General features: G+C 38.7%; 1 protein-coding gene and 1 long non-coding RNA gene across 7 annotated transcripts in view; one reads left to right on the top strand and one right to left on the bottom strand.

Annotated features, from left to right (window-relative positions):
- The window catches only part of myo16 (myosin XVI), an 81,035-nt gene that overhangs the window by 8,572 nt on the left and 46,318 nt on the right, over positions 1-26,145 (bottom strand). For 5 of the 6 annotated variants that reach the window (XR_013327789.1, XM_077727466.1, XM_077727464.1 and 2 more), the window contains 12 exons: positions 24,273-24,345; positions 20,687-20,839; positions 19,613-19,813; positions 18,252-18,327; positions 16,798-16,967; positions 15,989-16,069; positions 14,307-14,512; positions 9,413-9,515; positions 7,825-7,921; positions 6,721-6,979; positions 4,510-4,871; positions 3,114-4,325 (listed from right to left, as the gene is read on the bottom strand). Coding sequence is in view for 5 of the 6 variants with exons in the window: in XM_077727466.1 (XP_077583592.1) it covers positions 3,114-4,325; positions 4,510-4,871; positions 6,721-6,979; positions 7,825-7,921; positions 9,413-9,515; positions 14,307-14,512; positions 15,989-16,069; positions 16,798-16,967; positions 18,252-18,327; positions 19,613-19,813; positions 20,687-20,839; positions 24,273-24,345 (2,993 nt within the window). In the remaining variant the exon portion in view is untranslated. The remainder of the gene's footprint in view (positions 1-3,113; positions 4,326-4,509; positions 4,872-6,720; positions 6,980-7,824; positions 7,922-9,412; positions 9,516-14,306; positions 14,513-15,988; positions 16,070-16,797; positions 16,968-18,251; positions 18,328-19,612; positions 19,814-20,686; positions 20,840-24,272; positions 24,346-26,145) is intronic. The other variant, XM_077727467.1, reaches the window with a different exon arrangement.
- LOC144203891 (uncharacterized) lies at positions 461-15,884 on the top strand. The gene is made up of 3 exons (XR_013327790.1): positions 461-628; positions 1,844-1,896; positions 14,295-15,884. It is a non-coding gene; the product is annotated as an uncharacterized LOC144203891 (long non-coding RNA).

Genomic DNA, 26,145 nt, shown 5'->3' with positions numbered 1-26,145 from the left:
GAGTCGGTGTACGTGAAAAGAAATGAGTCACATCGGATCACAACATCACGACAGTGACGAAAATCGGGTGTCGCGTTCGATGGCCAGCATCCGGAACGCTGCCTGGCAAGGGTGGCGACGGGAAGTCTCATGACAGTGATTTCCTGTGGCCTATCAAGACCACCTGCCCTCTCCCACTGGTTTGCTCATTCCCCAAGGATGAGAGAGGCAGCTGCTCCTCGCAGGGATGTCTGGGATAGCGAGCGTAACCTCTGGCCCCGCCCCTAGCGTCAGGTATCACGCTGAGCCGCTTAACGGCGAGAGGGAACGGAAGTGGAGCTTCCTGTTAAGCCTGCTGGCATCCCGCCACTCTCAGATCTAAGTGGGCCGCTTTGCTCGGTCTACTCAAAATAACAGCAAGGTTGTGATCCCCGCCACCCCTCCCCCTTAAGTGCCAGCTTCCCCTGTCACAAACAGAGTTTCCATCACGCCAGCTTTTTGCCTGCGTAAGAGCGCGTGCTGACCCGGGAAAGAAATCCGGAACGTCACGTCAGGCCAATATGTTGGGGCGAGTGCTCCCATTCCACCTCTTATAAGGTCTTCAAGCCTCCTGAACGCATCACAGCAGCGTGACAGCGGCTACCTTCGGGTGAGAAACTACGTTGGGCCTATGACGGGAAGGGCGACGTGGTCTGTCGCTTGAATGCAATTTCTAGAATCTCTTAGATAACTGTCGAGGGTCTCCCTGCGCACTGCTCTTGGCCCGTCACATTGGCTTCTGTAGAACATGAGTGAGCTGTTAAATATTTGATAGGCATCCTCATCATTCCACAGCTCATGTATTATTAACCCTGCTACAGCTAATACTCCTCCAGGAAACAGCCACTTGGATGAAAACAGCATGAGAGGACAGTTTTTTTTCACTTGATTAGAGTTGATTGAAACTTGATTAAAATAATATAAATATAAAAAAATCCACGAGATGTCCAGCATTTGGACGATTTCAAGTCTATTCTGACATAAAGCAAAGTGCAAGAATAACTATATATATATGACCAAATTGGCCTATATGACAAAATTGAAAAAGTTGACAATTTTGAAAACCCATTTACTGGATTTTAGTGAGTCAAGAAGTACTTAAAGTCATGTGTCAGTCAGTTAGTGTTGTGTACTTTACGACTACTGTTAATAGTTTTTACTTTGCGAAAATGTTACTCGTGAATTAGAATTTAAAATGAAACTTTAGATCTGGTCAGAATTCCATTAAATAATGGATGCTTGAACTATCAAAACCAGTTTTACTTGTGTCAATTGGGGTTTCCCAAAAACTTGGTCTTGACTTGGTTTCAGTGCAGACTCAGGATTTTACTTCAAGGCCAGCAAATGAACTTCATGAATTTGATTTTAACCCTTTAAACTACAACTCATTGGCTACTATTGAAGGCCCAAGATTTGTAATCCATTTTGACAAGGAGAAGTGACAGCATCAATGGTATTGAAACATGATCAGTCATGTTTTTTTGTTTTTGGCATTATGATTGAGTGCATTTTGGGTATTGAATTAAAAGTGATTTTAAAACAGGAAAAAACATTTACACATGAAACTATGTCGTTTTAACATGGTAACAACAACTCACTGTAAAATACAAAAACATTTTTACAGCTTCTTAGACCGACATGTCTTCATAAAAAAATGTTAGTTGCCTTCAATGACTCATTAGCTGCCATTTAGAAAAGTCCAATAAATATAACTGGGGAGCTGGCACTAATCGTTTGATCCTCACCTGTTGCTTGGAACTATTAACAGAAACCGCTAAATGAGGCTAATTTTTCATTTTTTGGCATCTTTGCATGGACTACACAGCAAGGCGCCAGAGAAGCCATCGAGCAGATGTACATCAGTGTCGTGGGGTGATGGTACGTTAACCTCTGCTTTGTTGTTTCTCAACATGTTCTGTCATGCATCTGCCTCAGTGCATGTCCGTTTTGTGTTGTATTTACTGTAACAAGTTTATGATCTAAGTCTTCAGTTGATTTATTGGGTGCCAGGCTATTACCTTCGGCAATGTTGTGTTGTAACAAGTAACAATCCTCTTCCTTCCCCCTGTTTTGTTGGGAGTTCAGATGCATTCCTCAAAAATCCCTAAAGTATATTGTTGGGTTAATTCTGTAATACATACATATATGAACATAAAAAAATAGAAAAAAAAATAACAAAAATATATATGTATAATATATATATATATATATATATATATATATATATATATATATATATATATATATATATATATATATATATATATATATATATATATATATATACATATACATATATTTATATATATATATGTATACATATACATATATTTATATATATATGTATACATATACATATATTTATATATATATAAATAAAAATGGTAACAAAACGATCTTGCAAAGTCTATAAAGCAGCAAACACTAGCTATTACTGAAGGAAGCACAGTCAACAAAGGCAGGGTTTAAAGCGAAAGCCAATTAGATTGGGTGGGCAAACAGTCCAATAAAAAGTCCATAAACTGGGAGGAGAATAGTAATTATCACAACACAAAGGGGCCATTTGCACTATAGTATTTGCAAATGAAAATGGACAAAAATATAAAATGAAACCGTGAATGACTTACAAATTTCTTTAAAGTGTCGTTGAAAAAACAAAGCCTGATTTTAAACCTTAAAAACGCCAACGCTGTGGCTTCCACTGCGACTTATTGGCAGAATTTTAATTTTTATGTCATAGGTTTGAACTCTTGCAGAGCCATTGATGGCGATAGTCCTTGAGTCCTGGGGCTGATTTCATCCTTCTGCTGTGTAAAAATATATTACATTTTAAATCATTCACTGCAATTGACAGTGATACGCATCACTTTAAACGGAGATAGCTGACATTGAGTGATCACATTTCACTGCCATCGATGTCACTTGACTGGAAGTCTCCTTGTCAACTTGATTGCCATAAACTATGGCACACACCATGAGATAAAGAAGTGTTTGCAGTTTGAAAAAACTGAGTTTGTTAATTATATCTTTTTTTGACTGTGGTAATGTTAGATGTACCACTGCATCACCATACATGTGCATTTTGTGAGACAAACCTCCATCTCGCATTTTGCGCCCCGTCGAAGACTTCCTCAGCAGGCTGCGTCCAGTGCTGAATAGGGTGTTGAGCTCATCCAAGGGGCTGGTGAGGGGTCTTCCGTTGGCCGGGTTGAAGAGCAGGGGCGAAGAAGAGCAGGAGTGAGCTCGGCGAGGTTCAGGTCGAGACATCTTCCCTGGGGAATAAGGCGGTGGCTTTCCTAGAGGCTCCGCGCTTGGCCTTTGGTGAGGTAAAGTCTTGGAGGAGTCGGACTGAGTGCTGGTTACAGAGGCCGTTCGGGTCAGGGCAAGGAAACTGGCTTCTGGTGGGAAAGTAAAATGGGAAGGTGGTCGGTATGGAGGAGGAGGGACACCGGTCGCTGAAAGAGGAAGCGGTGGAGTGAGTGGGGGGGTACCCTTCTTATCCGGCATGAGGACCGTGAGGCTTGGCGAGGAGTCGGCCCTCTGGCGTACATATTGAGGTGACAACGGGCTGTCTGGAGTTGCAGTGTAGTTGAGATTCGTCTCAAAGACTGGCAGCTTTTTGACTTCCAAAGGAGTAAGCGGAGATTCGTCTGAAGCAGGGGAGCAGGTGACAGGGGACGGCGGGAACACTAGGAGAGGTGGTCGATGCGGGAGCAAGTTGGGAAAGGGAGCCGGAATGCCACAACTGCCGTCTTTTCCAGATAAACTCCTGGAAATGCCACCCATCGGCACTTTGTGGGGGTGAGCGATGTCCAAAGATGCCAACATCGCCGATGTCAGCTGCTTACACTCTTCCCTCTGGGGGGGAAACATGACGGGCGTGACCAGGCCCAAATTGAGGGCTTTGCGCTTGGTGGATTTCGTTGGGAGGGGAGCGGCGTCATCGGGAGGGAAGAAGGACATCTCTTCGTAGACGGCTTCCGATTCGGATTCTTCCGGGCTGTCGGGTGGCTCCTGAAGGCTTCGGGTGCCCACCATTTCGATGTAGATGTCCTCTTCATCTTGGCCCTGGTGGAGACTTAGTGCTAAACCCTGCGGGGCATCCAGGGAAGCTGCCTTCTTAATTTTGCCACGGGACAACAATGCCTTTTTGGCATCGGCGGGGCGGAGCTGGTGGAGGAGAGGTGCTACGGCATTGATATCCTCGAAGGAGCCCGTCAGCTTGGTGTTGGGACTGCGTTTTGGTTTGGGTGGGGGCACTTTTCTCATGGTTGTATAGTCATCGCTGTGAGGGCGGGGCTTGGAGCCTAAACAAACATTGGAGTCATTTCAACATCACATCACCATGTGCTCTTTCTGCCCTTTAAAAAATGATTAGCAATCAATTCTATTTCTAGTTTTAGAGGATTTTAATGTCGATGGTTGATGGCGAGAGCAAATGACACATACTGGCAACCAACTGTCAACTCTTTAAAAAAAGAGAACACGTACCTGCGGGGTCTGTTGGGGACAGCTGGGATTTCGGGGGACTCCCAGCTGGTGAAGCGTAGCCTTCTGGAGTGGGGCTCTCTTTGACTGCCATCACCAAGCCGGCGCTAACCACATCATACGATGCACTGAGGCGTGTGTTTGGGTCCCTTTTTGGTTTTGGGGGAGGTTGCTTTCGAGGAGAGAAAGCTGCGCAACTGGTGCCGTTTTCCACATTGGTGTGAGTGCCTTGCGGTGGTGTTGGTTTAAGTGGCGTCTTCTCCACAGACAGGGGTAGGGGTACTGAGCTGGATCGAAAGTGGCGAATGGCTCGGATTCCCCCGTTCAGATATACCTCGTGGACTTTTCCGACTTTTTCAATAATCCTACAAAAATTCCAGAGAAAACTCATGATTATAGCAGTATTGAATCAGTTGAATTTAATGGTGACTGATGAAATTTAGCTTATTTCACAATGACCACACTATAATTTTTGGCATATTACTAGTTACAAGGCGGACATTCATTAAAATGACCTATATCCATTTTAGTACTGTTAAAAAAGCTTTATTGGCATTTCATTCATTATAAGTGGCAGCCATTGAAGGCCATTGGCAGTATTTTTTTATTAGAATACATTATTTATTAAAAATACACATATATATATACATATTTATATCATTTTCCAGACCACTGATCCTCAAATTTATTCTATTAAATGTATTTGAATGTATTTTAACTTGATTTGTTTCTCTTTTTTTGTTGAAAAAAATAAGCCAGTCAGCCAATTTTCTGTCGTTTTACTTGAAGCATCACTACTAAAGCCTTTTATTTGAGGTCCAGTCACACATCAACTGTCACACCACAAATATGAGCTAAGGAGGCCAATTGGAGGATAAAGAGACAAGAGATTATGCTTTCTATCTAATCTCCCTGCAGTAATTTGATCATATCCAGTTTGATATATCCTACGCTAATCTCAGTGAGCCATCTGTCCCTCCTATGATTGCATGCAGTGGTCCTCGGGGGGTTGAATGAGCATGTGGGGGCTATATGCGCAAGTGATGAGGGAAGGAATTTTAAATACCTGAAGAGAAATGAAGTACATTTAGTTGAATTCAATCACATGGAGTGATTATTTGTAAAGCAAAAAGCCTATGCACAAAAGCCATATATATACACATACATTCTTATTTTATTTGCATAACCTACAACAATTTAAACTGTGCCAACGTCCCCCCCCAAAAAATGTGATACAGCAATGCTGGCTTTCAGTTGCATTTGCCTTTCTGCCAAAAAAAAATTCAATATTAATTTCCAAAAGCGGAATAAAATAAAATTTCCATACTCTCCTTATCCTAGTAGTTGTATCAGTCACATAATTCCCAATCCAAATATAACATTTATTTTAATCCGATTTGTTTTATAAGATAATAAATTATTATTACGATACTTCAACTTAATATGATATAGAATGATAATTCCATTCCGAGTCCATCCAAACAATGGGAATTAGGAAAATGTTACTGGTGAGCAGAAAAAAGTACCCCTAAATAAATTTGCCCAAAAAATGCATTTTCTAGTTTCTCAATGAATTCATTCTTCGTACCATTATTTGCATATTTCATTGTTAGCCTACTTTGCGCCCTCCTGAAATTTTGTTTTTGCCTGGCAACAGATGTTAAACGCACAAGGACACTTTAAGGTCAGTAGGATATTGTTGAAAAATAAATTAGTATACATAAAACATGACATAAATGTTCCTGAAGAGAGTTATTTTATCAGACCTCACCAGATTATGCAGGTGTACCTAGTGTTGTGGCTTTTGAGTCAAAGTGTATATTTGTAAATTTGCCCTCAATTAGCCTTCAGAAAAGCCTTCAGATTTTGTATTATTCAAACAGAAAACGTCATTATTATCATTTGGATTTCTCAAGAGCGCTCGTGACAAACAGGTGGCCCCGAGAATTTTGTGCACATGCCAAGTCAAACCATCAATTGTTTAATATAAAATTTTAAGAAATTGAATATTTACGTCTTTAAAATGTTTTTTTTCTTCAAATAAATGTATTAATTAAACTGAATTAAAACAAAAATACCACTCCAGTTACGGCCTCTCACTCTAAATGATTTACACTTTTAATGCAATCAATTGCAGTCAATCATTTCAATTAAATAAAAAAAAACAAATAAAAAACAAAAAAGATGTAAGACCTCATCGATAAACCAACTCACCTTTTAGTTGGTTGCTCCTCCTCTTTTCCAACTGGTTCAGGCCTCTCCCCAAGTGGGGGGCTACTCCCTAAGAGGGTGTGGCAACGCAGTCGGTCACTTTCCCGTGCGATATCGGACGCGTTCTGGATGACCAGGCGGTCGTAGGTGTGCAGCCCCATATCCTCGGCCCCCTGTAGGAAGCGCTGCATGCTACCCCCGTCCTTGGGCTGCAATGACAGCCGATGTCTCATACGTTGCCGGACCAGCCAACCCCGCATTACTGGAAGCAAGAAAAATAGATTTAAACAGACCAAAACTCTCAATCTGCAGAATCATTTCTTGTCATATCCAGTCGTTTTTTGAAAGAACAGTTTACTATAGCTGCCTGAAAATGTGGTGGTACAATAATAAGGTAGATTTACGTCACAAGGCCACAGCTGAAATTTCCTAAACAAACAGAATGGCCTATTTAACTCTTTCTGCACCCTTTACAATGATAGACATCCACCCAAGTAGGATCCAAACATCCATTTTTAAATGAGATTGCCACTAATACAAGTCCATTCCATATGAACTAGAAGGGCGGACAGTGAATGAATGAATGTTTAACCATCCCCTATGAACAAAAGTGTGACTTATTGTCCAGAAAATACAGTATTAAGGGGTAATGAGCAGGAAATATGTTTTACTTCTTGACACCACACATGACGCTATCAGGTTAAGTAAACGTTGGCTCAGGTAGTATAAAATTCTCAAAAATACTACCCAGTTGGTGACAAACATTATAGTCAAGCAAGCACTCCCATATTTCTTTGCAAAATGAACAACTAGACATAAAAATTCCATTTTGACAAAAAATATCTGAATTGGGCATCACGGCCTGCATTTTAAATGGAATTTAAATTAAATTGCCCGTTTAATTTTGATAAAAAAGAAAGGATGCATTCTGTGTTTTTTTTGTTTTTGCAATGTCAAGGTTACACAATAAAATCAGAATTAACAAAAAATAACTAAAAAACATAAATCGGGCATCACGCTTTACAGAATGAATGTAGCCTTTCTGGAGTTTAGTGATGGAATGAATGCATTCCATTTTTGAAGTTACCAACTTTTATAAAAATGTACCTTTCTGACAGGTGATTATCTTTTTACGCAGTTGGTAGCAGCGGTCGTTGAGCTGGTCTGCCTGCCAGTATTTAAGAAACACTTTACTGGTGCCCATCTAAAAAATAGATAAACAAAAAACAAGTTGTGTGTTTGAAGAAACAATGATGCTGAAGACCAAATAATTGCTGTGTAGAGACACTGCCAACCTGGCAGAGTGATAACATATGAGGCGAGTTAGTGTGCAATGTTGACACAGCATCGAATTGCTGTATTTAAAAACAAAGGGGGTAGAAGGAGTCTGTGTTTTGCTTAAGAGGGGGTTGAAAGGGTGAGTGACATTGTTCCAGCTGCTACTTGTAGAACAGGGGTGTCAAACTCATCTTCATCATGGGCTACATGGTACTTATGTTTCCTTTGGGGGGGGGGGGGGGGGGGGGGGCATGACATCTTTTCTAATAATGGCTGCCAAAATGTATACCTGAATTGTAAACTGATCAATTTAAAAAAGGAATTGACAACTATTTGATGTTGGATCTGATGAATTGATTAGAGACATTATTGGACTTCTTTTGGAGAAGTTATAAAATATCTTAGCTTTTTAAATGTTTTACTTGTAATGAAAGGATTTTGTGACATTTTAAATGTAAAAGGTTGGGACAACAGTTGGCTGGGATAGGCTCCAGCACCCCTGTGATCCTTGTGAGGATAATAGATATGAAAAAATAATGAATGAATGTACATATTTAAAATATATTTTAATTTATTTACTGTATTTTTATTTTAAAAAAAGGGACATGGTGAATATTCCCATTTTTATTTATTACTTAATGTTCTTATTAATAAAACCAAAAAGGAAACAACAACAGCAGTAATTGTCTTAATTTTGTTCTTATATTTTGTTTGTTAACATTTTTACATTTTTAGAGGGGAAAAAAAATGAAATTTTTGTTTATTTTTATGTAGTCCTCCACCATTCATTAACTCAGTGCCTGATCAAAATAACAACAGCTGTCCAATTGATTTTAATTGGGACAACTGATTGAGATGGCTAAGTTTTCAGTACTAGTGCTGGATGTCCGATCGCTTTTGAGAGTCAAAAATGATTGGACGTCAATGACAGCTAATGAAGGAAAGACTACAGAAATTTCAGTAGAATTTTATTTTACTGGGAAACATGACGTCAGTGAAAATGACGCAAATGATTTATAATCACGGGCCCCATAAATTGATGCAGCAGGCCGAATTTGGCGCCTGGGCTTTGGGGCTTGACACCTAAGTTGCAAAAGATTGAAAGGCCAACTTTGTGGAGGAGCGAGTCTGCAGCTGATGTGACCTCTTGAGGTCAGTCACTCAGACACAACAGCAGTCTGGCAGACAGGACCGAGAAGAGGCAGGGTGTGTGGTTCCGGGGGGAGGGTGTGGAGTTTTCTGTTAATGTGTGCGTGCGTGTGTTATGTGGGAAGAATGATGATGAGCTAGGACAGCTGGAACGTGTTGACCAAGATTCCAAGGAATCTTTGACAAACAGAAGGAGGGGGTCAGGGGATTAAGTCATTTGGCAAAATCTTTTGTTCGTGATCGCAAGAAAAAAAACGGGGGCGCACACCTGCCATCCCTGAAGTTTGGTCATCTCCAACACACAGCGGCACTTCTCTTCCGAGGACAATTTCTTCTTGTTGCCCAGCGTCGGCACAACTAGATCTTTGTATCTGAGAAGAACACAAACAGAGCAAAACATCAGAGGAAAAAAAACTCCAAGAAGAAAATAGAGAAACAATAGGTTCAAAGGTCATTTAGGGTCAAAAACTAGAAAAACAGCATCTGTTCTTGCTAGAGTTGCCCAGGGCAACTGTGGCTATGAATGGTCAACTGGATTATGATAATAGTGTGATTTTTTTTTTCTGTTTTCGTCTGGGATTGAGACATCAGTTTATCTCTGCACAGAGACTTGTTTCATTACAAACACGTGTCATGGCTGTGGTCCCAGAAAATGTGAATATTAAAGAAGCATTTGGATAAGGGCTCCACTCAACACATTGTGTAACAGTACACATTTGTTTTGGGGGAATGCAGACCAATAAATCGAGGGATTTCTAAAGGCTACATTAGCAGTCCATCCGCTCAACGTCAAGATAATGACCTACTGAATGTTGACCCTCTTCACTCAACAACCTATTCGCACCAGACTTTTTTGGGTTGCTAAAAATGATCAACTGAACTTGGAAGGCTATCATTGAATGATTGTGTATACCATAGACTGAAAAACACATCCAATCCAGTTAAACTGGGAGAACATTGCAGTAAATGATCACCCATGGCAGTCAATTTGTTATCTTTTGGTATTACTATCGGTAATCATTTGCTCAGGACTGAAACTTGCTTGAAATAGATGAGATTATGTGAAAGAAGAGTTTTGGGAGTCAAGACCAAGATTGAAACAAAATGACGATGGGTGTATTCACACCAGGAAAATCCAGTTTGCCCTTTTTGACCTGGACCAAAATACAATGGAGCCTTTTTGGTTTGTTGCAGTTCCTTTTCACATTGCAATTCCCACGAGAGTCCTGGGACTTAACAAACCCACGCATGTGCAAACATTGTCTGGGTAGGGTAACACCATAAAATAGAGAAGTAAGAAATAAAGGATCTGTGATGTTAAACAAACAACATATGCCATAATGCCTCTGGCTATGGAAGCCAGTAAAATGCAAAAAGAAAAAACGTAGGATTCCAGGACTGGCTTGAATCCAGGGAGCAAACTATCCATAAATAGCAAACTAGCCCAGAGTTTGCATGAATTTGAGACCATCTCCCTCGCAAGGGTTCGATCTGACTGTTTGCTCCACACCAGAGCTCACTGGTTTGTAATCACGTCAACTCAAAAGGTGCACGCCACCAACTTTTTGGGTTTAGTCCAGACCAAACAGTGCTTGTCTAACTATGTCCTTAGTTCACAATTAGATCAAGACCTTCAAAATGTGTCTTGAACACAGACAAGACCATGTACACAGAAGTGAAGTAGAATGTAAGGGGCTTTCAACTAGGCAACACTTTCAGTCAAAACTACTATCATAATTGTTCAAGTGGTAAAACTTTTTATAATTTATACATTTCTAACAGAAGGATCTTGGAGAAATACAGACGCACAATTAATCTAAAATAATTGCGACTAAACCATCCAAAGATTCATTTTAAAAAACTTTTTGGGGAATCCAAAAACAACTAAATAAATATAAATCCATACTTTTGCAATCACATATCGCATTTTGATACAGCATTTCACAATCAATGCTCAGTTACTTTTCGTTGCTTTTGACAACCTTAATCCCTCCAATGTTAGAAGGAATACTGTACTATCATGAATGAGACATTCAGGCTACAGACTAACCAAAAGGTCTAGACCAAACCCTAACATATTAATTGATTGATTAAAAGAAGCATAACATGAAATGTGTGCATCTGTCAGCCGTATTGGGTCCAACTATGTAATCCTGGTGGTCGATGCAGAGATGATGATGTCACACACACATCAAACGTAGCAAATATAAGCAGCAGATGTCTGTGAACGTGAATCACTCATGCTGTCAATCGCAAGCGAGCAAGTGAGGGTGCTTGATTTGCGCTTGAACTCTAGCTAACCCGCTTTCTGTATGGAAATACCAGTTCGACAGACAGCACCCCGCCCCCGGGTCCCATAAAATACAAAAGAACTGTATAAACCCATGAACCTCTCGATGGGGATAAGAAAACTACAGACAGTCCCTACAGACTCTTACGTGACCCAAGGGGCTTTTTTTTTCCGCAGTAGAAATGTCTTTGATAAGAGTTGAACAATTTGCCGTCCAACTAAATCTTGCCTCCAAATTCATTTCAAACACAAAACCATCAAATGCTTTTAAAGCACTTTTGTGTCCTTTTCTCAACTTTTGCAGCCTTTCTGTTCACTAAAATCCCAGCAGTCCGACGATACTACGCTAATCGAGCTACATAATGCTTGTTTATCCGGCAGTCGGCAGCAAGCGGGGCCCGCTTGTCACTACCCACTCATTGTGTGATGGAGTTGTCTGAAGTACTTCGTGAAGAAATGCAGACACAGCCGGGATTTACACGAGCGACAAAAAAAAATGCAGACAGTATTTGACCTCGTGCAACTGTCAGGAAATAAATCTAGCCACAAAACAGAGCGTTTCATAAAAGGCAAATAAAAGCAACGGTGAAATAGATTTCCTCATAAATCTACAGTTGCTGGGACGCTAATGCAATTCCCTTAATACAGGCTCTAGGACAAGGGTGTCAAACTAGCGGCCTGTGGCAAGATCCAGGCTGATCCATTTTGTGGGATCCCAAGAAGGAAAATCACCAGCAACATGTTCATGATTTTGTCATTGATTCATTCATTTAGGGTCCTGGGGGCGCTGAAGCTCGTACCAGTCAAATATGGGCACATAGCGGGGACATCCTGAATTGATGGCCAGCCAATCAAAGAGCACATTGGAGACGGTCAACCATTCAAGCTCACACTAATTCCCAGGGGGGGCAATTTAGAGGTTTTAACCAGCCTACCCTACACTTTTTTTTGTTTCATGGACCAAAATATCTCCCAAAAACATAAAAAAAGACATAATAAGTCTTGATCTTTTACCTGGAATCCTTCCAAAACAAATACATGCAATAGAGATAGACTGCATATTAACAATATATTGATTGTGTTAAGTTGGTGAAAAATGCAAAGTTGGCTGGGATAGGCTCCAGCAACCCCAGCGACCCTTATAAGAATCAGCAGTTCAGAAAATGAACGAATGAGTTTGGGGTGACAGGCAGACTCTCCCAGTCAAAATGGATGAGACGAATTTCCATCAATGGCACTGACAGATGATCATTAAAAGTTAGCTATTTCATCACACTCCAAAATCAACAACCTACCTTTTTATTCCCTATTATAGTCACAATCTAAAGTCTTGCATCACTGCAGTAAAAGTAGGGGAATGTAATGTGTGGGGTAGTGGAAACTTTTTGCTAGTCATGTGTTCAGCTTTGTCCTCTTTTATCATGTGGCAGGAATGTCCATGTTAATCCCTTCAATTTCCAAACCAGACAATGACAGAGGATGAGAGAGAGAGTAACAAAAAGCCCAAAAAAGAGTAAAAGAAGAAAACTACCGTGAGGAAAAGCGGCAGAGGTGTAGTAATAAAGTCAAATTGAAATAGTGGGACGCGGAGACCTCACACACAATTCACAGACGGCTTAGTGTGCCGGTGTCACGCTGACATGAGAAATGTGATAGTTGCATTCATTAGCTGCAATGGACTCCCATCATCCTCTGAAAGTGAACCTATTCCAGGTCATTATGTACTTCCACCAACTGTAAAGAGGGTTGCCGCGACTTCTGGATACTGATGCTTGCTGAGCTATCCCTTAAACACGAAATCATCAACAAACTTTGTGGGTGCAGAGACCCCACATATTTTCCAAAAGTACCCTTGTAATGTACTACCAATTTATCACAGCAGACTATTAGCACTGCCGCCTCACAGTCTACGACTACAATTTTTCTTGCTTCCACCTTTTAACCCTTAAGCTTGAAGCTTTAATGATGAAGCAGTCCTGGTTTTTTTTTTTTTTTTTTTGGTTTAGTTCTATTCTTAGTATTACCCGCCTTGTTTTGTATTTTGTGTTTGGGTCGTATTGGTTAGTTGGTCATCCATGTTGTATCTCGCTTCTGTGTTCTGTCCTGTTTAGGTTCTTTTATTTGCTGTTATGATTGCAAAAGTAAAGATGTTTTCTTCAAATAAATACTACTTTTGAGTTTACATACTTTTGCCACGCTTGACTTGCCTGAAAATTGGAATCTTTTTCTCGTTTCACGTCCACTTGCCGCCACTAACATATCAGAAGTGGTAAATATCTGAATTTTTTCAGGATAACTAGCTTCCTACAGAGCTTTCATTTTCCCAATGTTGTTGTCTTAGAGTATTTTTTAGGTCCCTTCATTGGTAAATTATTGTTGTTGACCGTTTGGGTCATTTTCAATTCACTTCTTGTTCATCTTTGGACACTTCATGTTCATTTTGGAGTACATACATGTGGATTATTCCCTGTAGATTTTGGGTCACTTCTTTTTTCCTCGGTCACTGCCTGTACATTTTGGAATACTGCCTGTATATTTTGGGTTAATTCCTGTTTATTTTGGGGCACAACAAGCTTTTTTTATGGGGAAATAATTATCACTGAAAACACTAAAAGAGTTAACACTTTACTCGTGTAGTATTAAGTAATATAATTAGGTATTACGTATTTTGTGTGTTAAAAATAACAACAACCAATGAAATATTTTAGCATCTACGAGTTGAAAATCAATAGAAGTGAATGATAACACTTTTGGGGTGTCACTATTACATGGTTGTCCAGTTTCATGGACCACGGTTTCTTCAAGAAACACCTGTGGTCGTGTAAAAATAACCCCCACCCCCCCTTCCCCATTTATTTAGGCTAACACTGACCTGCTGAGGAACCCGGGAAAGGACAAGCGCATGGGGTAGCCATAACGAATGGCGCGCACCATGTCAAGAACGCCGACGTGCCGCAGTTGGGCGGCGACACGGGGGCTGTCGAAAATGTCGGGCCGACCCGTGGCGTTGGGGCGTATGCACTCCACAAAGTGGGCTGTGGAGGCCTGCAACTTGTTGATGACCTCAGAGAGCGAGTTCTGTGTGGAAGGAGAGGAAAAGGAAATCCAGTGAACAGCTGATTCTTTTACTATGATAGCGAAAAGTTAAAGGTTATGACTAAAGTCTTCAAATATGTGCTCAGTTTCATTAGTTCTGTTCATAATACCACAGGGATGCAAATGTGATAATTGGGATAATTGACATTGTTGATGTTCAATGTTTTTATTGTTTAAATACTTTTATTGTGCTGATTTAATGTGTAATTCTTGTAGAAAGAAAAATTCCCTTGACCGAAACATAAATGGCCTATAGAAAATGTAGTTGGATATTAACACTTACACTTTAATCGACACAATATATATTACTGCCATTAACATTGACAGTTGTACATTCAAACATTCCCTTTTTAAAGTGAGTGTAATTGAGGGGGACAAAAATGTGTCATGAATAAAATATAAAAGGGTAAAAAGTAATGGAGTTGCAAAATGAGTGGGGGAATACAAAAGGGAGTTTTTTTTTAATTCATTCATTGAAAATGACAGTGACAGAAATCAACCCCCGTTTTTCTTTGCCATCAATCCAATATGACTACCCTTCCAGTCAAAATGCTTTGGACAGCTACACAAGATAATACTTTGTAATGTAATGATGGTGAAAATGTATCAAGTTGACAATGACATCTAAAATATTATGTGTGTTAGTTTTCAAAGTATAGAAAATTACATACAATAATTAGGAAGAAAACACTATTATGAAACTAAGGCTGTACTACTATAATAGTGAGCAAGATTTAAGTATACTTTGGTTTTAGAAAATATGTAATATTTTAGGGATCAAAGAAAGGTAGGAATACTGTGAGTAACTAAATAAGTGAGTAATTTGGTTGATCTTTCCTTGCTTAAAATTTAATTTTGCGGTTTTATCTTTTTCATGGAGAAAAATGTCAATTTTACCAATCTGAAACATGATTCATTTCATTTTCCTTTTTCTTTTCCCTTTAAGCATCTTGACCCCTTAATTTTTCCTCATGCGTACTTAAACCCGCCCATAAACAAACACAGTAGCACATGCTTGGCTGCCCCTCAACGTCGAAACCTCACAATGCGCGTATCTCAAAGCGTCATTACCATCCTAAATACGTGCCATCTCGCCGGACAGGCAGGACGCGCGTCACAGTTGTTGGTTGTTCATTGTTCATTCATTCATGAGAAGAGCTCCAAGCGTGGCCTCTCGTGCCCACAAGGTTGTTGTGATTGTCCAACACACTAACCTCATTCAAGCACTGGCACTCCTCTCATTCTGTACAATTGCATCACTTCTCCCCAATAATATCATTCTTGTTTTATGAAGTTATATCTCACCAACAAGTGTAAGATTGAATAAAGAGTCTCAAGGCATTATAACGCAAAAAAAGGCTGGCTTTCGAGTGGCGATTATTCCAAGTAGTAGCGATTTCATGGAAAAATAGATAAACATAATCACACCATTACATGAATAAAAATGTAAAATTTTACACTGAGCTGGACTGCCACTGTGATGGGACCGCAGCGCTCAAGTCGTTGGAGGAATGAGTTGGAGCCTTTTTTCTTCAAAACCTGAGCGTTGAAAAAAAGTGAATGTCACAATTAGTTTAATTACGAGTTTGTACCCTAAAATTAACAAACAAGCAACCCAACATTAAACCAGTCCTTCCATTGACAACGAAGGATATCCAATTCATTTAGGACTGGCTGCGAATAGTTTCTTTCCAATGCAAGTGACAACTTAGCCATCCACTTCATTTTTACTGGAAAATGTTCAATGGCAACCAATGAGGTAGCAAAGAAAATGCAAAAAATATCTTCCATTACTATCAAGAGTAGTGGAAAATCAATTTCGACCTAAGCCACAGAATTTTGTTGACCAAGTTCCAATACTTTTCCAATCAAATACCAGATACTACATATCAGTATCAATACTTTTGAAAACCCTACCAATGAGTCACAGGGCCAAAACCCCAAAAGGAAAAATATTTGGTTACACGACATTGGGAAAACAACAAAACTCAAGTAATGGAAAATAGAAAACTATTTGTTTGAAACAATCATTTGCAATGGGAAAAATACTTTTGCTATTTGCAAATGCCATGGGAATTTTTTGTGTCATCTGTGTTGTGTGCACATGGTAGCAAGGCTTTTTTTTTTGTGAGTACAGACCGTCCAAACAAATCAAATTCCCAGAGGGAATATAAATAGCTCATGGTGGGAGGAAGTTGAAATTAGACCCTCATGTATTTTTCTAAAAATACAATGTCTCTGTTTCCATTGATTGACCAGCACTCTACCTTATTTAGCTCATGATAACCCCTATGTGTTTGGGGAGGCGGCATCCTGTTGAGCATCAGAGCGCCTTTGGGACCCCTCAATCCCATCCTGCTTGGGGCCACCGGTACCAGAGAGCCAGTCTGAGTCAATTTAGCCTGGAACAGCTGCCGTAGCAAAACACTCTCGCTAGCTGCAGGAGCACAAAAAACACAGGGGAAGAAAACAAGGGTGAACAGGAGCAAGCGCATTGGTGGAAACATGGGGGTGGTCTCGGTGTTAACAATGGTCGGGGGGCTCATGCAGAGTTGGTTCTAACGACAGAAACTAAAACAACTACCTATTTTTAAAGGGTTTAGTTTTTTGGAGGATTATGGAACAAATTGCAGAATTTAGCTACATAAAAAGTATTGCTCTACGTACAAAAAATCCAGGTAAGGAAAAAAGTTATTAATTTGTGTAATATCAAACCATCAGCAAGTGAACCAAAAATGACTTAAAATCACAAAGTCACCAAAAACCAAGACCAAAATATCAAAATGATGTAAAATGAACAGGAACTCACCCAAAACAGACAGTAAAATCAAAGAAAGTAACTCAAAATCAACAAGAAACCAGGAAGTGCTTCGATATAAACAAGAATCGACCCAAAATATAAATACAGTCTGGAATCTGGAATTGCCCCTCAAAATCAACAAGTAGTTTTAGGGGAAATACCAAAATATAACAAAAGCAGGAAATGACCAGGAATTGTCCCAAAAGAGCTTACCGACCAAGCAATTGCATTACATTTTCTCGCTTGTTTTGACCGTACAAAACAAAAACTTCTTAAGATCACGACAATAAAATTCTGATAAGAAAATAAAGTGAAAATATTTACCAAATGACTATGTTGCCATTCTCTAAAGTCTGTATTTTTGTTCTTTGTCCCCTTTTTGTCATTTTGATTTCAATACTTTAACCGCAATGTTTTCCTGTCAGAATGAATTGTCACGATGCGACTTGTTTTTGTTAAAACAATGTCTTTCTCACAAAGATTTCAATTACTCTTTTCTTTAAGGTTCCTCTAAGATTGACAAAATAAAGGCAAATTCGGGATGGCAAAGTGTGCCAAACATGTCCTCATGTAACCTTTGCATTGTGTTTGCAATTTAAACGCCCGGTCACAGCGAGTTGGAGGGTGGGGGGGACAAGGGCCAATCGTGAATGAAGGCCGGGCCTTTAAAAGATTAGCCACATCATGGAAATTGGCGCAATTAGGCATCCAGCCGCCGATGGAGCCTGGCAGTCCCACAACGGCTTGTCTGTGTCCTCAGAGCGGCAACACCTCACATCTGCCACCTTCCTCAACAATACACGCTCACAGACAGCGCGCCCTCAGACACGGAGTGTTTTGGAGCGCTGTTGCTTTAGACATGAGTGGATCTTTGTGATGGAGTATGCGCTGACGCAACAATGTGCTCATACTCGTACTCACACTTCATCGTAAACAAGATGTTTTGAGGAAGGGAGTCCTTGTTTTTCACCAGCGAGCCTGTGAGGTCATAGACTATCTGAAACAAACACAAAAAAAAAAGAAAAACACAATTACTATTGGTAACATTAGCCAGTATTATCATGATGAAATAACATTCTAGCAGCAATTGTGGCTAAGCCAAAGTTAATGTGTGCTCTATGTAAAAATAGTTCATATTTAGATCTGATCTGATTTGTCAATGGCAACAAATGAATAGAAAATGATGTTCCTATTCATTTCTTTATAATGCTGGTGCCACATGAAATGGAATGAAGTTTTTTTTTATTTATGAGGTGCAGACTCTGTATAATGGACATTTAAAGAAAGACTGGGTCAAAGTGAGAAAAAAAAATGTTGCATTCAAGCTATTATGCATGACATAAAAGGACACCCTCGCAAAAGAATCACAATTATGCCTATGCACAGATGAAAGTGTTACAAATCTGTTCCACCATTGGACAAATCTGTTCCACCATTGGTAAGTATAAATTAAATACATGTGGTAGGATTTATTTATAAGGATTATATGAAAAGGGATTTAAATTTGCCCGGAAAGTGAAAGGAATTATATTTGTATTAACTAACACATATACACACATACACGCACATACACACAAATGAATAAGGCAAAATAAAAGCAATCTATATGTATTCCGATCGAATAAATTGTCTCCCAAGTCTAAAGAGTACTGTGTGGATTGTGCATGTTCTCCTCGTGCCTACTTGGCTTTTCTCTGGGCTTGAAAGGCTCTAGCACCCCCGCAACCGTTTAAAATATCAATGAAGAAACAAATTAGTTTAATGCAATGATTGATTTTTATTTTACATGAACTATTGAAATTACAATAACTAAATCTTGAAATAAATATGGACACAAAAACATTAAATTATGTATTTTATGATTCATTATGTATTCAATTCATTTTGGTAATTCTGGTCCGCCATACTGTCTTGAATAAGCATCAAAGTGTGCTACCCAATGAGTAACCAGTGTATAGTGAGGGTGAGGACAACACATTTTTAAGGTCAATTAGAATCAGTGAAACTTCTGTAATTCACAATATCTTTACATAATGAGTGTGGATATACACATATTATGCATGACATTATGGCTATGCCCATTTCTGTTCCCAAATATTGTGTGGTTCTATTCCAGAACACAATAAAAAAATAGAGTAGCACGTGCATCCCCACATTCTGTTTCCAACCTCTCTGACCTTTGACCTCATGGTCCCAAAACACATAAGTATGACAATAATCCCCTTTTGCATGTCAGAGGTAAAACAAAAAATCTCCCAGGACAAGCTTTTAATTTTTCTTACCTGTCCAGTATAGTGTCGAACGATGAAGCTGGGTCCTTGATCCTTGGGGGAGGGGTTTCCATTCCCGTCCTTGGTGGTAAAGGAGAGGCCATGAGTACGGTTGGACTCTAGCTGACCAGACAGCCTTTTGTAGAGATTTTGCTCTGTCGGACGGATACTCTGGCTCTCTTCGTCCAAAATGCTCAGCAGTCCTTGAGGCTTCTGAATCCCAAAGAGACAATAGCACTGTTACGTTAATTCAGGAATTTAATACACTACACCAAGGGTGTCAGACTCGGGTTGGTTTTTTAGATATAATATTTAGATTTTTTTTTAAATGGATTAAATGAACTGGATTAAAGGCCCTGAATATTCAGTTTTTTTTTATAAATCTAAAACAATGTTTATTGTAGCTATTTTTATGTGTTTAGATTTTACAAAAGGGTTTTTGGACTAAAAACACAAAAAAAATGATTAAAAAATGACAATTATTGATTTAAAAAGGGGAAAATCAAGAAATTTAATGTACATCTATACTCTTCATTTTAATTTGATCCTAAAACAGAAAGTCGACACTCACGATTCACTTTCCAGGGCCACACAAAATGTTGCGGCGGGCCAGATTTGGCCCCCGGCCCGCCACTTTGACACCTGTGCACTACACCTACCAAATTTGATATTCAATGACAAATCAAAAGACTTAATTCTGCACAAGAGTGAATAAAAAGTGAAAAACTAATAGAATAAACAAACAGATGTAAAACAATATATAAATTTAATTCAATAAAGGCAGCATGGTGAGTGGTTAACACATCCGCCTTACTGTTTTGATATCAAGGGTTCAATGCTGTTTTTTGCTTCACATTTTCCTCCCGTCCATGAGTGGGATTTCTCTTGGTACTTTCCTCCATTATCCCAAAAACATGATAGGCTTGTTGAACATTGTCCATAAGTTTGAGTGTGCATGAATGGTTGTTTGTCTCATGGTGGCTTCCGATTGGCTGGGGACCAATTGTACCTAATACTGTCGTATTAAGCTGGGATAGGCCAATCTTTTTGAATGATCGCTGCCAACCCTCTCCGACCTGCCCGTACCTGGAAAAAGAAGTCCATCGCCGACGTCTGGTTGCCGGGGGACGGCACGGTCTCCACGGCGACGCCCTCCTGCAGACACTCGGCCCGCTCCTGCCGGAATAGCACCTCGGAGACGTAGTACCTCAGTCGTTCGTTGCTCATGTTGACACACAGCTGGAATGCACACAAGTCACTCTTAACAACAGTCCATTGTACATTGAGAACCTCGAGGTTTCGTGCCAAAACACAAACACAATTTGAATCACGGGGGGGGCCCAACGGGATATAATTGACACAACTACACGAGAAGTCAAGTGAATAGAAGTGGAACAGGGCCTCTGCATACACTACACGCACCAGAAGGTCTTTATGTTGTTGACGCATGACGTGTACCAGGAGTGAAACTATAGTTCTCAGTAGAGGACGGAGTGGAACAATAATCTTTCCTGTGTGTTTTCTAAGATCTTCAAGGATAGTCACAAGTTTTAGATATGATAGGAAAGTCATATGCTTTAAACTCTAGGAAAAGACTCTAACATGAATGATGGATATCTTTTCAAGGATTCAGACTAGTGGTGAAAATCACAAATTCCACGAAAATACAATATGCAATGCATTCTTTGGATATTGATGCAATATTTGTTCATATTACAAAGTCAAGAACGATTTGATTCACGATATCTCTACGTATTTAAAACTAATTAATCCTTTCCACCTTAAGCAATAAAAACAGTTGAAATGTTTATGACAACCTTCTCATCTCTTTTTATGAACTGCTTTATCCTCATTAGGGTCTCAGGGGGTGCCAGAGCCTATCCCGGATGACTCCAGGGCAGAAGGAGACGGAAAACCACACAAACACACCCATACTTAGGGGTAAGTTAGAGGGTCCAATCAGCCTGCCATACGTGTTTTTGAAATGTGGGAGAAAACCGGAGTACCCAGAGGAAACCCACGCAGGCCCGGGCAGAACACCTGGATTTGAACCCAGGACCTCAGAGCTGTGAGGCCGACGCGCTAACCACTCGCTACACTAGGCCGCCAAATATAATGATAATGATAATTATAATAATAATAATTTTGATGATAATAATAATAATAAAGATAATAATAAGAATGATAATAATAATAAGAATGATATTGATAATAACAATAATAATTATTATTATTTTAATTATTGTTATAGTAATAATAATATTGATAATAATAATAAAAGTCAGTTGTTTTACCAATTGCATCTGAGGGATTAAGATTTTTTTCTGTCACCTAGGTAGAAAAATACACCTATTTGTGCATCATCTAGCAAAATTTAGTAAATTTGGTAAAACTCAACCACTAAGAAAACATTAGCAAACAGAATACTATAGCCTACTTGACTTTTTTTGTGCTGCACAGTTTTTTTTAACCATTTATTGAATTCAACTTAAGCAATGTGGCAGTGTTCAAATGAGCATAGATGAGTAGAACATACTGAATATGTATTTAAACACCTATCCCTTCCTACATGATCTTACTCATTTTGTGACCTATTTTCATAAGACATGCAAGTACTGGCTCAAAACAAACTATAGGTGCACGCCTTCCCTGCATGTGTTTTAAGGCCACGGTCTATTGACATCGCATACCAAAATGAACACGTGGCATGTTTACACCACAGACAAAACAGACAACTGAACATAATGTACCCACATTGGAAAATACACATAACAGCAAGAATAATGAGCGTTCATGAGCAGTGAATGTGTGGTAGATGTCCTTAAGTACACAAGTATTGTTGACAGATATATATTAGCACTTCACACAATTAAATAATTAAAGAGAAGATCAAAGCTATTCGGCAGGGACACCCGGTACAAACAGTGGAGGTGGATAATCAGTAGTTGCCATTGACGGGGATAGATGTCCAATTTGGAGTGCTGGTAGTAATCATTAGCTGCCAACCCTTCCAGATCAAACAGATTGGATGTCTATATCTAGCAAAAATAATCCTTGATTGCTAGAAAGAAAAGTGTTTTAAGATAGAACGGACATATATTGAATATAAATAAGATTAACTATGTATCCAACATGAGAATACATAGCATTGCAAAGTACTCATAATTGCATTAACTGTTAGAATGGGTTAAATAGCTATAGCTACATATTAACTTTTAATTTAAATATTTGGAAATTAATCAATTTCAAGTACATTTACTACATTCATTGTAATTATGTTCATTTTTATTTCTAATGCATTTTTATTAAGTCGTAGATTGATTGATGTATTTATTTTAAAGTGTTGTATTAAAACTAATAAAAGTAGTAATATAAAGCAATTTAAAATGGATTATTCAACCTAATAAAATAATGACTATTATTTGGAATTACACTAGAAAATACCTAACATTATTCGTGGTCCGGTGGACAAGTGATTAGCTCGTGAGGGATAGGCTCCAGCAGCCCCACAACCCTAGTGAGGATAAATTATTCAGAAAATGAATGAATCATATCTATTTCTTCAAATCATTCCTTTTTTTTGCCATTCCATATTCAATTGGCTGCCATTAACGGAAATACATGCCCATATTATTTCCTCTATATCTGTCTGTATAAATGGGTCAATGATCATCTCCTGTGATTCCCAATGAGCATTCATTTGCTGCTGTCTCACTACAAAAAGATTGGACTTCCATTACCGTCAATGGCACTGAAAGATTTTTTATTATTAAAGAATTAGGCCAAATCATACACCTCCCATTTTACATTGCTAACTTTTTGACATATCTGGAATGTAGTTCAATCATTTCCAAAGGAGTGTGTCGGTCATTGGCTACAGAACTTTTGAAGTCTCTAATTGTAAGGAATTATGCGAATTATGCGGTTGATTTGGCTTGACTCTCACTCGTCCTCACATGACCCGACAGCTTCAATGGACTCACTTATTGTGCGTGTGACTAGGATTACAATGGCAGCACCACTCCCACATCCATGTGTAAATGATTACAATGTGGTGTATTTGGACATAGTATTGGATGAATAGAGCCCTATTTCTTTATTTTTATTTTTTAAGGTTATTTCCTGTTTGGATAGAACAGTTGACCTAGTCTGCCTTTCAGTCGTGAAATCTAAAACCAAAAGAAAACACCCATTAACTTATTTGTTGCCAATAGATAAAAAGACAGTAAAAACTTCTTTAAAAACTTATTTTTTTCCTTGAGTTGCTTCTTCCAAAAATATAATTTTACTAATGGCTTTTTTTTTTTTAAAGTTAATATATTTAGCCACCCGGCTTGGAAAATTAAGGAATAATGTATTTATTTTTCATTTTGAATTGTATCATATCCAAGAAAATAATGTGTGGTTTCTTCCTATTTCATAGAAAATGAAAATTACATGCAATAATATAAAGGCACTATATATTTTCTGCAACATATTTTTCAAACAAAATATTTTTTCTGATACATTCTTAGATCGTGCAATATATTCAATAATCAACAGGTGTGTGCAGGTGTGTGCAGGTGAGTGATAATTGTCACTTTTTTATTGGCTGTTAACCAATTCAAGGTACACCCATCATTTGGCATTTTTTCATAAATTAAACACTCCAAAAAAGGATTAATTTTCTGACCTGTTCATAGCCATTTCTTTGAAATTCTTCAAAACCAAAGATATCCAGAATTGCAACTTCAAAAGCAGGGTCACTGCAAATATAGAAAATGAATCAAACACATTGTCCTGAAAAAAAATACTGTTTTGATTACTGTTTGCCATTGACATCTTTAACGGGTGCTCTACATTCTCTTCTCTGCCCGTGAACAAGACAAAAACAAAATGAACTTGAGTTATCTGACAATGTAAGATAAAACTTGACTATAAGAAGCTCTTTCGATGGTTGCATGCGTGTATCATATGACAAACATTCCCTTAAACCTAAGACACATCCACCAGCATGTTATTCTAGATGTTCTGTTTGTCTCTTTGGGCGTACATTCACTTCCCATCATACCAAGAAATTCGAAGTATTTGACACCGCACTACCGGTTAAATGATGAGGTTGGGCCTAAGGGCGCTTTCTGCGGCGGTGACGTTTTAGGGAGGCCCCCCGAAATAAATACTTGTGAGGGGAACTCAAGTACTGATCCAGTAAGTGCTAATGACAGGCTGTGTAAAATTGTTAGGTGCTGTCTTGATTGACATTGCCAAAATTATGACATAATGACTTTGCAAGAGCATTAATTAACAAATGGTTACATGATACAGTGAAATGTTGACATTCTGCTTAGTGGGTTATTCCAGACTTTGAGGACATGTGTCGTCCTACCTTTCAAAATTACATAATCCAAATGCAAAATACAATACAAAAAAGGAAAATAATGCTTGGAATAGTTGTAAAAAATAGCAAATAGGTCTTCAGTAAACCCTAAAATTACATTGTTTGACTGATCAATTTGAATCTCTAATAACAATGAAAATAATAGTTAAATACTGAAAGAGCATATATTTTAATATGTATAATATTTTAAAGAATACTTATTTCAATCAGTACTAGTTACCAAAAACTAGCTTATTTTAAAGATTAAATTAATTTAGATTTTCTTTTTTTACACTGGTTCCTATGATTATGTCAAATATTAACAGGGTATTTGACAGAAAGGTAGCGAATTACATTGTGGAAGTTGTTGTGGGTTGGAGTGTGAGCCTTAATGCGAAACCATTGTATTTTTCCCCCAACAAAGATGTTAGCAGTGTTATTTGGCGTGAAAAGTATATTGTCAGTCCTCTTTATTCTATCTATGTTCAAAGTTGATGTCCATTGTTCTTTTCAACATATTTTTCAATGCAATCCAAAATCCTCTCATATCAATTTAACCATTGATTTTGATAGGTTTTTGATGATTATTTAGAGGTGGGAAATCTGAAAAGCTGAAGATTAATTTTCCATGCATTTTCAAGCTGAGCGTCTTACAATTGGGAAATGTGTACATTTTGCAACTTGACTTTATGACATCAGCTGGTGAGCATGCACTGCAGTGATTCTGAAAACGATAATTAAGGGGCCCGATGCCTCAAACCACATGTTCAGCTTTTCATCATAGACACAGAAGAGGCACAAGCTTTTTTGCCCATTCTAACAAATCATTACGTGAACATACAAACCTGAAATTTGGGACAGATCTCAAAACAAAACCTCCATTCACACATAAAAACCCATTTACTGGCTTCCCTTAGCTAGTGGTCCAATCAGAAGCCAGAAAAACAAGTACAATGGCTAACTGTTGAAGATGGAATACTGTGTCAATTCAAAGGGCTTCCACTCTAACACACTCTTCTGAAACTACAAATTACCTCAGAGTTAACTAGTTAGCTCCATGTTTACTTACTAAAACTAAACTATTTTGATTGAGCATTTACTACAAGTTAAGCCTTTTTAGGCTCACTCAGCGTGCATAACTTTTATGTACCATATTTTCATGACTATAAGGCGCACTTAAAAGTCTTAA

Source organism: Stigmatopora nigra, chromosome 11, assembly GCF_051989575.1.
Source record: "Stigmatopora nigra isolate UIUO_SnigA chromosome 11, RoL_Snig_1.1, whole genome shotgun sequence".
Taxonomy (NCBI): domain Eukaryota; kingdom Metazoa; phylum Chordata; class Actinopteri; order Syngnathiformes; family Syngnathidae; genus Stigmatopora; species Stigmatopora nigra.
Note: the sequence above shows the minus strand (reverse complement) of the source record. Positions and strands in the feature narration are given on the sequence as shown.